Below are 16,030 nucleotides of genomic sequence, written 5' to 3' on the forward strand. Positions count from 1 at the left end.
GAAGAGATATTTCGGGAGTCATCATTGCTGCCTCGACACTTGCATTATTTCTAGACAAGGAGCTTTCCCTAAATTGTGTGCTGCAAGGTGACAACCACAAAAATTCAAGTTGTCATTTAGTAGGAGAGAAAGGATTTTTATCATGTTGTTCACATCGAGCAGACCACATGGTTACGATTAGATTCATGCTAATGGGTCGGAAAATTCTTCTAACCCAACATTTGAGACATGCATGAGAAAATACTTCTGTCCCAACAATGTGCCTAACATCTAACATGCACTCGTATAGCTGGTTTGACACCTGATCATCAACCATCATATATGCTAGTAACAGGGAATCCCACAAACAAGTCACACACATGTTGATAAATACGCATGAGTTTATTCAATGAAGAGTGAATAAACCATAAATACAAAGGATATTGTTTACATCTATGATTGCCGCTTGGGCATATATATGTTTCTAACAACACTATATGCCACCGTGCTACAAATAATACTAATAACATGTGGCGTGGAGCACAAAACTATGCTCAAGGGGAAGAAGTTCACAAGATAGAACAATAGTTCCTCGTTCTTGCCCTTGTCGCAACAGTATTACTACATCAATGCTTCGTGCTGCCCCTAGCAAAGTGTGGTCCGAAGGTGCACATAAGACCGACGACGGTGGCCGCGTTAAGCATGAAAAAGACAAGGTGGTCTCCTGCGGGATTCACAACAGATACCAGGAAAATTGCTTAGAGTGAACCAAAGCTAGGGAATATAAATTTTGGGTGATGCTGAAATCATAGCATAACCCATGCATGTTCAAGATAATATACTCAAATAGGATATACCTTAACCAAAATTTAAGGTGTGATACTAAACCAGTGCATACGATCTTGTTTACTATGTTGTGTTATTTTGGTATGCATATGTGTTTCCGTAAGAACTGCGACTGAAGTCCTCTTGCACTAAAAATCTAAGCTTTGAATATAAAAACCAATCATGCCTGTGAGAATTTAAGAGATGCCCTTCGAAAGTACCATTACACGTCTCGTTTTGTATAACACATTCAACTCAACCAATTTCTAGCTATTCCTTATACACAGATATATACGCAAAGCATCCATGAAGCATGAATTTCTATGTTTTCTACCACACGACAAGAGCCATAAGCCATCCTTTAACCAAAAAAATACAATTAAACTATTTCATGTCATGAGATAGATTTCTAAAAATTTATAGGAAAATGGTAGATAAATTAGATGTGTAGCTAATTCATGTAAATTTACTTAAAATGTATAAACAATGTAATACCTGGAAGAAATGAAGCAGTTTGGCGCCTTTGAGCCCATGAAAATCTACAGTGAAAATTGTAAAACATGATAAGGTAATTGTTTCCCCAAAAAATTGAGCGCGAAAAAAACAAGGGTTAACAATAGAGTTTTATTTCATGGTGTATACAAGTTTATAATTTTTAAAATCAAACAAATAAATTACTCCCTAATTAATTGACGCTTACTTAGTACAATCTTTTTCGAATATTCTTAGTACAATATTTGGATCGGAGGGAGTAGCATCTATTTAACTTTTCATCGTCAATGAAATGATTAAAAAGCTATTTGGGAAAATGACACAATGTGTGTTTTCCAAAAGAATGTTGATTGTGACTGCTATATGTTCCTTTGTTGTTGCAATACATAGTGAGTAAAGTGGTGGACCATGGCAACTTACATAACACCTGCAACAGCCGGAGCGACAGCTTTGAAGATGGACATTAGTGTTACAGAAAGTCCATTGGCCGATGCTCTTAGGTCTTGACTCTGTTTTTTTCATGTATATCGAAAGGTCAGAAATATAGAAACTAATATCATCAATTTTCATGGAACATATGGAATGCAACTTTTGATATAATTACAAAGTATTAGAAATCATGCAAACTTACCACAGCATCATTCATCAAAATATTGCACACCGTGATGGTAGTTACCTGCAATATTTCAAAAGAGCATGAGTAACACTAATTAATAATCGCTACCTTGAGTTCTAGTATATAACATATAAGCATAATAGTAGTGGTGGGTAAGATAATAAACATATAAGCAATCGAAATATTTGTCAACATATGAGTAATTAGTAGTTTTATGATTTTGTTGCTGGCTTGCGCCAATTAGTTGCTGAGAACACTATTTACGTGTATTAATTAGCAATCACTCCGATAGATAGACCAAAATTGGAATATTTTTCATAATATGAACCGGTAGCAGGTCCAAGTTTGAACACTTGTTCTGCACAAGAAAAGCAAGATCTTTGCACTCACTTGGAAGGAATTCTTTAGAGAAGATGCACAATTTACTACCAACTGAAGATTGAACCCTGATAATGTAGTCATGAATGGATAGCTCGCAAGAAGTGGTAATGTCAAGATCTGCATATGAGAATTTTTTATGAGTTGAACCATTACAATATATCTTTACTGATCAGTAGTGGATATTCTTACCGCAGTTGCACGGACTAATGTGATAGGTTCTATAGCTTTTGCAACCGATGGATAAATCAAAATCTGGTATATTAGGAGGAAGAGACCTGATAAAAACGACAATCAGAACAACAAACTCTCCATGTAACAGAACATATATATAACGATGCCTGAAACATGATTTATCGAGTTACTTGTGAGTTATCATGAACACATGCTTAATATTTGAATATGGTTCTAGCATGGCTTAAATCTTGAAATTAAGCATCTGCCATGGGAATGGGTCAAATCAACTTAGATAAAATTGCCTCATTAGTATTAGTGCCATCAACAAGTAAATATATTTATACATAGATTTTAATCTTATAGATTTTGTATGGAAACTTCCATGCATGCCTATCAGTACACATCTATGATAAAAATAACCATATATACATGGGCCTAGAGTGCTAGATCCTCTCTAGGCTCCTATCTCCAAAATTGTCTATGATGTTCAAAACTTTAAATCTTAACCAAATATATATTGGTCATGACTTATAGATTCACTATTGTAAATTTGGAGGGACCTTTCCTATTGTTCTTACAATTAAATACCTGAGAGTGCAAGGACACTGCCCACATCTGTAGAAGTAAAGCTTAATCCACCATATTTCCTATCGCTAACAGCCCAAAGAGAGAATACCTGCAATTTTATGTTTTGACCAAATCAAATCCATAATGACAATGGTAATGGTAATGCAACAAAAGATACAGAAAAAATAAGTGAAACATGATATGCTATCTTAGGAAAGAGAAGGTATGATAAACGTGAGTGGAGGATATATCAACAATCAAATGACTCATGTTACCTCTGCATAAGCCACATCCTGAAGCGAGAAAAGACAATATACGGTGATAGCAGACATCAATGGCCAGTTTGTGAACAAACTCCAATATCCACCACTACTTTCTTCAGCATTAGAGTCGGAAAGAGATTCTTCCATGGCTTCAATCGAATTATTTGAATATGTCGCTTCATTGTGTTTATGTAAAGTTTCCTATAGCATTTCAAACATGTTCATTTAAAAATGAGATCTCCCACAAAGAAATGTAAAGATGAGGTTATATGTACAACGACGGTAAGGTCTTTGTTGAAATATTATAGGGTGCGTACAACTATATTAAATGCCTTAAGCAACTAAGTTACTCATATCCTTGGTTGGTTGCCTCAACACCACTCATGACAATATCTAAGGGCATTATGGCACAAGAAAACTCACCGGAAGCCAGATGCAAGAAATTAAAGCAGCAACGGCGAGGATTGATATACACAGGCATGGGAGAAAATATGGAAACCTAGAACAATGTGAGTTTAAATAGAATTAGCATCACATAATAAACCGACATAAAAAGGGTGCACATAGCAAATTCTTACCTCCCGAATATATATTCCTGAGAGAACATGCCTGGATATTTATCTGCTGGCTGATATGAAAACAATACACAGATACAATTAGCTTGCAAGGCCCGTAACATTTTATTTTACAATAATTTTATGCAAACATTAAATTCTTTTAAAAAGGAACATATGGGCTTGGTTGGATTGCACGCTTTGTATTTGGCAGATTGAATTTGACTACTAATTCTAATTTCATGTGGATGAGAACTACAACTCGAGATCAACTTCGATTCATATGCTGGAAAGCCATGAATTTTTAGACCATATTTTGTATGTAGAAGTCATTCGAAAAGTCATTTGGTTCAACGCTTTGATACTATGACAAAATAATTTAATGCGAGTAGCACACATCCAATATAATACATGATACTGATACTATGATGTACTAATTATGTCATGATATTATGTTACATTAATTATGTTACTCACATAATTTATTAGGTATTGTAATATTTCCATCTTATGGTATGTTATAAAGTGGCAGAGCCATGTTCAGGCCAACAGGGGTCATGCCCCCCAGACTTGGACACTATTGTTATATGTGCACTGGTTTTCTTAGAATTTGGGTTATAAATTAATCCACTTTTAAACTAAATGAAAAATATACACTTGGCCCTAATCACAAACCATATGGGACGAGAGGTAACTATGATGGTGTGTGCTTACACTTAGCATATCTAATACAATGGGTATTCATTCATGTTCATTAACAAAAAAATTACAGATGTGGAACTTGGCATATTTTTGTCATGGTGTGTAAACATTGACGTGTATCAAACTGGATGTAGAACCTAATTACCCACAAAGCAAGTAAATGAGTTATATAAAAGGATCAGGAAAACAAGGACAACCAATTTACTGGTAGCATCTATAATTTGAGAAATGGGAAGTTAGAGTGCACAATAAGAAGAAGAAGATTTGGAGATTGGTTTTGTGTGTGAATATTAAACAAACTATTACCTGTGCAAGATAACCACCAATGGCTGGACCAACAATGAGGCCTATGGCACGTGAGGAAGAAATCTGAATGGTTACCCATCAATAGAAATGGGTGAGCATTATTTTTGGCCCAATAAAGTTGGGGGTTGGGTAATAGTAACATAAAAATATTGTAATAACTTGAGAATCTTACAAGTGATAATGCCAAGTGACTATATTCTTTCCGGCATACTTCTGTAGCATAAGCCTGAACATGCGCAAAAAGAAGTCAATCAAATGTTAATGTAGTGAAGCATTTATATTAATGTTGTATTAAACACTACAATCACGCTAGTGAAATATGTATACTATTTTGAGACGGGATAGTGTACGGGTCAACCATGTGAATACAACTGGTTGGCTAGAATTTATCTACTTCAACTTGGGAAGTAACAAAGACCATGTTCATTAAAACATAACAATATTAATTCAAAATAGGCCAACAATCTAAAGATTCATGTGCATTACACATCAACCGTATTTGTCAAGTGTCACACTCTCACAAAATAATGACATAAATTAAGTCTAGTGGATAACGTAAGAGCAATTGTTGAATAAACTTAAGAATATGAATGTGAGTACATGATCAGTTAGTAAACAAAGTACAAGTACATGATGAAAGATTGTAGTACCAAAAAAGATGATTATACTCATGAATGTTTTGGTACCTTAATTGGCCCCAACATACCAGACAACAACCCAAGCAAACCTCTTGTGGTTAATGCCATCCAATAACTAGAGCTGAGTCCAAATAGTGTATTCAAGGTAATTCTGAAATATATGAGGAAACATGCTTAAATTCTGGGTGCATTTGTAAAATTATAGCCAAACAAAATCTCCTTGGCGAGTAGAAAAGACTATGCTTCGTCAAAAATATTATCCTTACACTGCAATAAGGGTAACTACGAGAACAGGTTTCCTCCCATGCTTATCGGCCACAATTCCCCATAATGTAGAGGTGAGTGCTCTACCAAGCATATATGAAGCACCTTCATTGATAGCAAATTAAGGCACCATAAGTTATCACGATACTTAAAGTTGATGTATATCCCCTCACATCAAAGTGTCCTTACACAACTATGCTTAAATGCTTCAGAAGTTTGACATAAAACAATATCTTCAGGAAAACTCACCAACAAAACCAGCATAAAATCCTATATCTTCTACTTGCTTAGCAATGTGCAGGTCCCTTATCTGCAAACAAACGTCCAATGAAGATAATTTATTAAAACTTAGGATAATATTTTTCACTGAGCAATGACAAACTACTTATCAAACAATAGTGAATTAAAATCATGTTTCCGAACTTAAAATAGCCTAGTTATTTTCCAAAAAAATATACAATTTAATTTTCACCGTGATCATTAGATGGCATTTTAAACATAAAGTCTCATAAGTGTCACTCATATTTTGTACAAAAATTGTCACAAGTCACAACATTACAACAATCATTCATTCTAGGCTACTACTTGGCAAGACTTTAGTTCCCTGTGTGAACTCTCGAAGCATACCAAACAAAGCATTAGAAGAATTACACATGACTTATTATGTAGAAAAAACCCAACAATGTTTATTTTTGTCCCTTCTTTTCGACTTTGGTCACTAGTAACATTGTTTTGTAGTGCGTCTTGTAAACAAGGGGCATCTTATTTGCCTAAATCTATTTAAACATCCTCTAGAGAAAAGAAATAATGTTGACAAGTGAATAATTTGGAATAGTGAGAGCCAAAAATGGGGGTAAGGATGATTTTTTTTCTTCTTTCTTTCTCAAAGACGCATCTGACTGCAATGTTTCAACTACATTTTCATAGTCTTATACAGAGCTTGTACCAGAGATATATACTCTTCGTAGCGTTGCTCACCATAAAATACAAGAAGGGAAACAAGGATTGAATCGGCAAGGCTGCAACAGGAAGAAGGAATAAATTATATCAATTCATAATTAGTAATGAATAGACAGCTCATAAGGTAGAAGCAAAAAGTATCGGAAACTATTATAGTCTAATAAAGTTTCAAATGCGGTTAGTGTTTAGTAATATGAGCACTCTTCTCTCAATTAAACAAATGGAAAAGCTACCGGACTTGGCACGAATATTGCATTTGGATGGACATAGGCTGGTAGTATGATAGAGAACCTGTCTGAGCGATCTCTGTCCATGAAGGAAAAGAGGTAACCAAGTTTGACATGATGGAATCTTTGGTGAGATGCATCGTACAGACGACTACGTAGTTGGCAGCCCGTTGTTGGTGTGCATGTCCATGTATTGTGCGTGCAGTCTTTGGCCGGCAAATTGATCATAGATCCCCGTGTCTACTTTTTTTTTGAGGAATTGATCTCCATGTTTACGTGCAATGGCTACTTTCCCACCGGTTGATGTGTAGTAAAAAGTATCAACCAAACTGGGCAAAGCCGAGGGTGATCCTCCTTTTCTTTTCCTTTTTCTGGAGGATCTGCGAAGATCCACAGGTTTCCTCAACTTCTCTGATTTGCATCCGCTGTGTTTCGGGGGGCAAAGGTTGGTACTGTGCGAGTGATGGCCAAGGACACGTAGCAAGAGGTTGTGAGGACGGAAGGGAGTATTTTAAGCGACCCGAAAGGGAATTAATCATGACCAAGGGAAGATGTTTAGAGGTGGAAAATACTAGTAGTACTACTTAAAATAGCAAGTGGCATGTGGACGTAAGTGGTAATTAATTGCACATGAACCCGTTCCGGGCAGAGTTTGGTCGAGATTACGACGATGCATGCCGCACCCAAACTTGTACTGCTACAAGAGGGCTGACGGGAAGATACAGACATCCGAGAAACAGTACTCAAGGAACATCGATGCAGCTAAACCTACTCTAACAAAGGCAAGATTGGCTGTCCCATCGCTTTGGACAATAACAAAGTGCAAGTACAAGTGTAGAAAAGCAAAGCTGCATGATTGAGCCTTGAGGCAAAAATATCAGTCTCGACTTCCTGCGCAGGGCCAATCAACAACGAGGAACGCCAGGATTAACCGACATGACATTAGCAGATTGTTGATGATAGTAACACGGACGGTGGAAAAAAGACGACGAGGGATAGGTAGCAAAAAAAATGGTTTGCACCAATCAAATCAAAGTCTAAAAGGGGGGATGATCTAATCTAGTAAAAGAAAAAGGTTTAAAAGGGAGGAAACAGACGGAGAATAAGATCTGTAGCTTCCTGCTGCATACCACTCCACGAGAGAAAACAAGAGCAGCAGTTGATTAGTACTAAACAGTAATTCCACTGGAGAGGGGAGGAGAGGAGAGATGATTAAGGGAGGGGATGCAGCGAGTAGAGAACGGGGGCACACACTGGAGCAGACGGTGACGAGCCACATGCAGGCGAACTCTGTGTAGGGCACGCCCCTCCGCGTCTCGTTCCTCTTCTCCAGCCTGCACCCGGGGCAGTTGCCGTGGTAGTACGTCCGCTTCAGCAGCGGCACCTCCAGCCCGTCGCCGCCGCCGCCATCTTTGCCCATCTCACTCGGCGAGCAGAGGAAGCGGCCGGGGCGGTGCAATGCCGCACAGGACAGAGATGGGTTTTTGCCTCTGCTCGCTCGCTTGGTTGCTGCCGCTGAAGCGCGGCTCCTGTTTATGTTTATGGTGCACGAACGTACAGCGCACGGTGGCCTCCTCTTTATGGAGCAGGAAGGATACAGCACACCAAATATTTATATTACTACAAAAAAAAACAAGTTGCCAGTACCACTACCAGCAGCAGCAGCAGGAGTGGGTTAAACTAGCTAGCTAGGGTCGCAAGGCCACCAGCCCACGAGGAACACTGCCAGGTCAGCCTTCACAGATTGGGGGCCGGTACGAGATGCAGGCCCACAACGTGCTGCACGCCCGTAAACATACAACGCGAGAGAGGGACGGGCTGTTTTTTTCTTTCTTTTTTTTCTGATGATGAATTCGCTCGACGGTGACGCCCTGCATTATTGCCGTAGAAAATGGGACGAAAGAAAGAAGGTGATGCGTTATGCACGGAAGGAAGGAAATGCGACGATAGCAGCCGCCAGGCATCCGAATCTTGTGATCAATTGGTTGGTCTTACAGGCTTGGCCCGAAATTCGTATCGGGGGATGGTTTGGAGCTACTGGGGGCATTGGGACATTTAAAGATATTATCGCATCCAGAAACGAAGCACACAGTATTAGATGCTGCAAGTTCAGACTAAAAGAAGATCTGAGTCTTGTGGCTCATAGGTGTAAGCATCTAAGCACCTTGCAAAAGTGGATTAAGCATCGTCTAGAATGATGCCCGCCTTAAGAAGTTTTGAGAATAGAAATATGTCCACATGTTGGAAAAGGCTGGAATAGGATAAACTCTTTTGCTTTCTGATTTAGTATAATTTGTAAACATCGGTTATATTAATAAAAAATACCGTAGAACAATTGTTCTACGGGTTTTGGTTATAAAAACAAGGTGCTTTGCTGGATCTGACGGACGGATCGATCTCCTGATGCACAAGATGTCTTCGTGGATTGGTGGCACGTTATACACGGAAGGAAATGAAACGATAGCAGCCACCAGGCATCCGAATCTTATGGTCAATTAGTTGGCCTTTCAGGCTTGACTCGAAATTCGTATCGGGGTGGTTTGGAGCTATTGTCCCAACCTGAGCTGGGAGTAGCATTTGTTAATTTGATTTCACGACCGTCTTATTCCCAATTGTGGTTCAAAATAGTTCCAGGGCCAAGATCAGTGATGGAGATCCGATCGTCCGACACGCCGTGGTCTACAGTACACACACTGTTGCGTGTTCTATGATCAGATCGCAAAGACTATGGCTTGGAGCATCTCCAACCACGTCCCCAACAGGCCCCTCAGGCCATTTTTCCAGCGCCGGCACCGAAAAAATGGCCCAGTCGCGCCTTTAGGAACCTGTTTTTCGTTGGATTTGGTCGAAATTGACGTCGGCGTACCCAACTCTAACCCGGCGCGCTGGGGTCGTCTGGGGCGCAGGACGAACCGTTTTTGGCGCGAACTGTGGTGAGTCCGCCCTGTCAGCGACGCGCCGCTTCGTCGTCCACATTGTCAATCAATGGTAAAGCTGCCGCGCCGTCGCGTCCATTGATGCCGCGCCTGCCGTGATGCAGCGCGCCGGTCAGTATGTCCATTGATGCCGCCCGGTGCCACGGCCGCCCGCCACGCGTCGCCTAGCATGCGCCTCCCGCCGCCCGAGCTCCGGCTATAAAAGCCGCCCGCCTCGCCGATGAACGCCACACCGCAGCACATCGCCTCTCTTCCCCCCCCCCCCCCCCCCCCCCCCCCTCGCACACTCCACTCCCCCGCCGACGAGCAATGGCAGCGCGGTACCCAGGCGATTCCGCGGCGAAGAACGACTTCGGCCGCCGCCACCTCCACGAGTGGGAGGCGCGCCTCCTTTTTGAGGCCGACTACCCGGCTTCCCCGGACATGAGGGTGCCCGCATTAGGTCGTCGCTGGCGGAGGAGCAGCGGCGAACGTCGGCGTACTTCCCCGACAACAACGCGTTCTGGACGATCTACTTCGACCACCGCCACGACGGCCTGATCGTCTCCACCAACGGCGTCGTGCCTCGCGGCCGCCACAACGCCGAAGGGCGGCGCGACTGGTGGGGGGTGCCCGGCCGCACCCTCGAGCACGTCCTCGACTACATCGAGGCGGGCAACACGCCGCGCCTCGAGTACCCCGCCCCCGCACCCCTGTCCTTCTCTCGCCGCCGTGGCAGCTCGTGGATGTCGCGGCGGTTGTCGAACGCGACAACCTCCTCCTCCTCGGGCGGCTCGCTGGCGGCCTTCGCCGTCAAGCCCGAGCCGCAGGACACGGCGGGGGAGTCCCCGCTAGGGCGCAGCACCCGTAGCGGCGCCCTGACCATCCCCGAGGAAGGCTGCGGCGGTCGCATGCGCCACGTCCGGCCGAAAACCGAGTCGGAGCCTCCCTTGCTCCCGGTGAAGCCAGAGCACCTCGCGATGGCCGCCGCCGACGAGACGGCCATGAGGTGGGCGAGGGAGGACTACGTCCGCGAGCAGGTGGCTCGCCAGCGCCGCGCCCTCGAGAAACTCAAGGCGCGCCACCCCCGCCCCGTCCGCAAGGTGGACGGCGTCCTCTACCTCGACAGCGACGAGCAGGAGGCCGGGCCATCCCGCGTCGGCGACCCTGGACAGGGCTGCAGCAGGGACGGTGGTGGGTGGCAGGGTGAGGACGACGAGGACGAGGACGACGACGATGACGACGACACCGACTTCTACAAGCGCCTAGGCATGTAGAAGTCGGACGGCGGCGAGGCGCGGCGTAGCTAGGCCGTGTTTGTTTGTTTTATTTGTTTTTTGTACAAATTTGAATGAATGTCGCCGAGTTTGGATGAATTTCGACGAGTTTGTTCCTAAAAACGCCGAATTCGTTTAGCCCTGGGGCCGACCTGGGGCTGTAAGTGCGTCTAGTGTCCCTTGGTGATTTTAGTGTATTGAAGACTTATAGGTTAAGGGACTAATGCGTTTGTGAGTGTACACATGTCTATAAGTCTATGAGGAGTTTGATATTTACAGAGAAAGTCGACCCCTAAAAATGAAGTTCTTCGGCTGAAGACTTTGGTATTCTGAAGACTTTCTGAAGACTTTGAAAGTGAAGAAATTGGTGTGACCTTGAAGACTTGGTATTCTTTCGAGGAACATGAAGCATGAAGACTTTTGTTTTCGTAGTTTCATTTTCTCTTTCTTGAGTCATAGGAAACACCGTACTATTAAAGGGGGTCGAGGAAATACTAAGGAAAAATTTCCATGTGATGCTCAACTCAAAATCCTACACCTACCAATCCCTTCGAGTGAAGCCATTGGAAATCTCATACAGTCCAGTCATATTCTTCAGTGACAGAGACGAAGTTCTTCTGGTCTTTGAGGAATTTGTTCTGACTGAGGAGTTAGGAATTCGCCAGTGCGGATTGCCTACACAGTGAGGAACATGATAGCCCTGAGGATTTTGCAACTCAAAATTCCGACGGTTGCTGTGCTATGCGCCAGCTGTCCCAAAATATATATCCACCTAACGGTCATATCATTGAATGGCATTTATGTCTTATCATGTTGGGCTGCTCCCTAGGCTATAAATAGCCGCCCCCTACAACCACTAGCTGGTTGGCTGCTCCGAGAGAAACTGACACTTGTCATTTAAGAGCAACCCATCCTCCGAGGACTTTGAGCAAAAATCATCAAGTGAGGAAAAACCCAAAACCCCTACACCTACAAACCCCAAGTGATTGAGCATCACTGAAGAGATTGATCCTGAGTGGATCCGACGCTTGTTACCTTTGTAGACTGTGCTTCTTCCAGACGGTTAGGCGTCATGGTCTAGAGCATCCAAGAGGAATTGTGGATCGCCGAGTGACCAAGTTTGTGAAGGTTCGGAAGTCACCTGAAAACTTACCACGAGTGATTGGACGAGGTCTGTGTGACCTTAGTTCAAGGAGAATACGGTGAGGACTTGGTGTCCTGAGCTGCGTGTTCAGGACTGGGTGTCCAGGACTGTGTGTCCTCGAGTTTAAATACTCAGCCGCTCCAACCAGACGTACAACTGAGACAGCAGTTGGAACTGGTCTACCAAATCATTGTCTTCACCAAGCTTACTGGTTCTATTTTCTCAACTCTTTCATTTCCTCATAACTGTGTTGTGTGCTTGTTCATATCTGTGCTTGAAGACTTTGACTGAAGACTTTCTCAATTTCCTCAGTTCAATTTCTTCAGTCTGTTTGTCTTCATCATGTGTTATCCTGTGCTCACGCTACCTGTACTCTGTGCCTGTCTTCATTTCATCATGATCGCCGTGCTTGTATTCTGTCATGTTTACTTTTGAGTACTTATTTCGCTGCTAGTAGTTCTTCGCTAAGGAATTTCCTCACCGGCAAATTCCTCAGTGAAGAATTTCATAAAAATCGCCTATTCACCCCCCTCTAGTCGATATAACGCACTTTCAATTGGTATCAGAGCAAGGTACTTCCTTGTTCTGTGTGATTTTGGTTTAACCGCCTGGAGTTTTAGTTATGTCGACCGCAGGTATGATTAAGGTCTCTGCTGGGTGTCCTACCTTCGATGGGACGGACTATCCCTACTGGAAGAATAAGATGCGAATGCATCTTGAAGCAATTGATAACGATCTCTGGTATGTTGTGGAAAATGGTGTTCCCTCAGTCACACCTTCTTTGAATGCTACTGATGTGAAGAGATTCAAGCAACTCGACTCTCAAGCGAAGAATATCATAAGTGGCCATCTGAGCAAAGGATAGTATGGCAGAGTGAGTGCTTTGGAGACAGCGAAGCTTATCTGGGACAGGTTGTCCAAAGTGAATGAAGGAGTCTCAACTCAGCGTGACTCTCGAGTTGATGTTCTTTGCAATCTCTTCAACCGCTTCAAAAGACTCGACAATGAAAATGTTCAACAAACCTTCGATCGCCTCACTGACATCTCAAATGAGCTTCAAGCACTTGGTGCCACTGACATCACCGACCATGAGGTGGTGAAGAAAATTGCTGAGATCGCTTGATTCCTCATTTGACACTCTGGCATTGATGATACAAGAACATGCTGATTACAAGTCACTTGATCCCGCTGATATTCTCGAGAGGCTAAATACTCATGAGTTCCAACTTGCTAAAAAAAGAGATCTCTATGGTTCGAGCTATCGCAGATCACGTGCACTAAAGGCCAAGGCGGTATCTGAGTCCGAAGATGAAGACTCTGGTAGCAGCCTTGGTGATCCTGAAGAACTAAGCCATGATCTAGCTCTGCTCGTGAAGAAGTTCCAAAAGTTCTCAAGACGTGGTCGCCTTGGAAGACCCTCAAGGAGCAATGATTCCTCATCCAGTGACTACAAGAGGAGGCTCTATCACAAATGCAAGAAACCTAGACATTACATTCAAGATTGTCCTCAGTGGGAAAAGGAATCAAAGAAGAAGAAATACAAGGATTACAGTTCTGATGATGCGAAGAAAAAGAAGAAATCCAAAAAATCTTCATCATCAAAATCCTCAAAGCCTTCATATCACAAGAAGAGCAGCACCAAGAAGGCTAGGGCATTCATTGGCAAGGAAATGGACTCTGAGGCTGAATCTGAAGAAAATGATGAAGAGGAGACATCTGAGGAGTCCGAATCCGGAGTGGCCAGCCTAGCTCTTGCTACTGCATTCGTCAGCAAGTCTATCTTCAACACCGAAGAAAATGACCTCACCAACAAGGCTGATGGAGGCGATGATGACTATGCTCCCACCTATTGCTTCATGGCAAAGGGTGCCAAGGTACTCAAATATACCTCCTCTGAATCAAGTTAGAATGAATCTGATGAAAACCTTAAGCCCAGCTATTCTAAACTTGCTAAGATTGCTGTAAAACAACAAAAGGATTTAGAAAAGGTTCAAAACATGCTAGATAAAAGTGATGATATGTTGGGTGAAGAAACGGATCGCACTAAAGCCTTGACTGAAAATCTTCAGAGACTTCAGACTAGGTTTGACAATCTTCAAGGTCATCATAACACTCTCTTATCCGATCATGAGAAGCTTTCTTATGAATTTCTTCAAAGAAAGCAAGACCTTGAGAAGCTAAGAGTGAGTTATGAAGATCTTTAGAAGGAGCGTGATTCATTACTTTCTCAACAAATCAGCGCTTCTCAGGAAGAATTTGTTCCTCCATGTTTGAAATGCATTGAACGTTAATCTACTAACTCTTCACCTGAATGTTCAAATGCTACTAATGTTTCAAATTCTTCACATGCCTCTGTTATCACTAATTCCTCATCTGAGGACATTGCTAGTATCACTGACGATGTAGGGCTGAAGGAATTGTACATGAAAGGCATGTACAAAAGCCTCAAAGGGCATCAGACTCTTTGTGATGTGCTTAAAAAGCATATCCTCAACAGGAACCCTAGGAAAGAGGGTATTGCCTTTGAGAGGAAACTCAATGCTGATGGTACATATTGGAAGCCTGAGCAGTACCCCAAAACTACATGGGTTGCTGCAAAGGGACCTCCAGTTGATCCATCTAACTTATCTGGATTTGCATGTGAATCTCCTCGTTCTGATGATGAGTCATTTGACTCCAACTATAAACTGTTCAAAAATCAGAATGGTGAAGTATTTGCTAGATATGTTGGCACTAACTGCAGGAACGGTTCCCCTATGAAGAAAATCTGGCTTCCCAAAAGATGCCTTGAAAATCTTCAGGTGAATGTCATCATGACGCCACCTGTGAAGAATAGGAACCCCAGATCAAATTCTTCATATGAACCAAATTCTTCATATGGATCCAAGTCCTCATACGGACCAAACTCCTCACATGGATCATATTCCTCAAAAGGATCAAAGTCCTGATATGAACATCATCGTGCTAACCCGTCTGTTTCGCAGGGAAGATCTAAGGATTATGGATATGTGCATTATTCTTCAAATCATTATGTCGACAAGTCCTCGAAGAATTTCTCTGCTTACTCTTATGCTTACTCTAACCCCTCTTATGTGAAACGAAATGGACTGGCTTCTATGCCATCCTTCTCGTATGGAGCTCACAGAATGATGAACTCTTTGCCACCCCTTCATATGTGGGTGGTGAAGAAAAAGAACTAATCTCTTCTGCAGGGTCAGGTCTCCAAACGTACGAATCGTCTGAAGAATTTGCTGGAGACCTGAGTATGCCTGATAGGACGCAGGCTAATCATGAAGAAACGAATTTTCATTTCTCACGTCCACATACTGCTATCTGTTCTTGCTTGCATGAAATTGATCTGAGAATTGATGTCATATTCTTCACTGATGAAGTATATGAGTTTGTAAGCTTCACTAATTCATCTGCAGGATGATCAACCCAAAGCCACTTGAGTGGGTCCTCGATAGTGGATGTACAAATCACATGACTGGTGACAAGAATCTATTGATGGATTCTCCATTATCTCGTCGCATCTGAAGCATATCATCTTTGCTGACAAAGGCAAAAGTCAGGTATTGGGTCTAGGTAAGGTTGCGATCACAAAGGATCAACACATGGACAAAGTCATGCTTGTTGAGTCCTTAGGATACAACCTTATGTCTGTCTCAATGCTTTGTGATCTTGATATGGTTGTTGTCTTTGGCAAGTACCGTTGTGTTGTGGTTATGGAAGCTGACAATTCCAAA

General features: G+C 42.5%; 1 protein-coding gene across 2 annotated transcripts; it reads right to left on the reverse strand.

The window, feature by feature from the left end:
- Window positions 1-362: 362 nt before the first annotated feature.
- LOC125543648 (probable peptide/nitrate transporter At3g43790) lies at window positions 363-8,537 on the reverse strand. Of its 2 annotated transcripts, XM_048707061.1 has the most exons (17): window positions 8,203-8,537; window positions 6,740-6,780; window positions 6,011-6,071; window positions 5,764-5,866; window positions 5,546-5,648; window positions 5,032-5,085; window positions 4,860-4,922; window positions 3,876-3,925; window positions 3,721-3,796; window positions 3,310-3,498; window positions 3,056-3,143; window positions 2,483-2,568; window positions 2,303-2,410; window positions 1,928-1,972; window positions 1,717-1,805; window positions 1,300-1,343; window positions 363-703 (listed from the first exon to the last, which is right to left on the reverse strand). In XM_048707061.1, the coding sequence occupies exons 1-17, from the start codon at window positions 8,366-8,368 to the stop codon at window positions 606-608; spliced, it is 1,464 nt and encodes a 487-aa protein (XP_048563018.1). In that variant the 5' UTR covers window positions 8,369-8,537; the 3' UTR covers window positions 363-605. The 2 variants fall into 2 exon arrangements, with proteins under 2 accessions (XP_048563018.1, XP_048563019.1); XM_048707062.1 differs by lacking the exons at window positions 6,740-6,780; window positions 8,203-8,537 and adding an exon at window positions 6,708-6,730.
- Between the last annotated feature and the right edge of the window lie 7,493 nt (window positions 8,538-16,030).

The sequence above is a fragment of the Triticum urartu genome, chromosome 3 (assembly GCF_003073215.2).
Source record: "Triticum urartu cultivar G1812 chromosome 3, Tu2.1, whole genome shotgun sequence".
Lineage (NCBI taxonomy): Eukaryota > Viridiplantae > Streptophyta > Magnoliopsida > Poales > Poaceae > Triticum > Triticum urartu.

What these genes read in the sequence shown, in the direction of transcription:
- LOC125543648 (XM_048707061.1), bottom strand. Translation starts at nt 8,368, where the DNA reads ATGGGCAAAGATGGCGGCGGCGGCGACGGGCTGGAGGTGCCGCTGCTG. An exon ending in CTCTAAAGAATTCCTTCCAA is followed by an intron (nt 1,973 to 2,302) that starts GTGAGTGCAAAG and finishes GAAATATTGCAG; the next exon opens with GTAACTACCATCACGGTGTG. An exon ending in TTTTGATGAATGATGCTGTG is followed by an intron (nt 1,806 to 1,927) that starts GTAAGTTTGCAT and finishes TGAAAAAAACAG; the next exon opens with AGTCAAGACCTAAGAGCATC.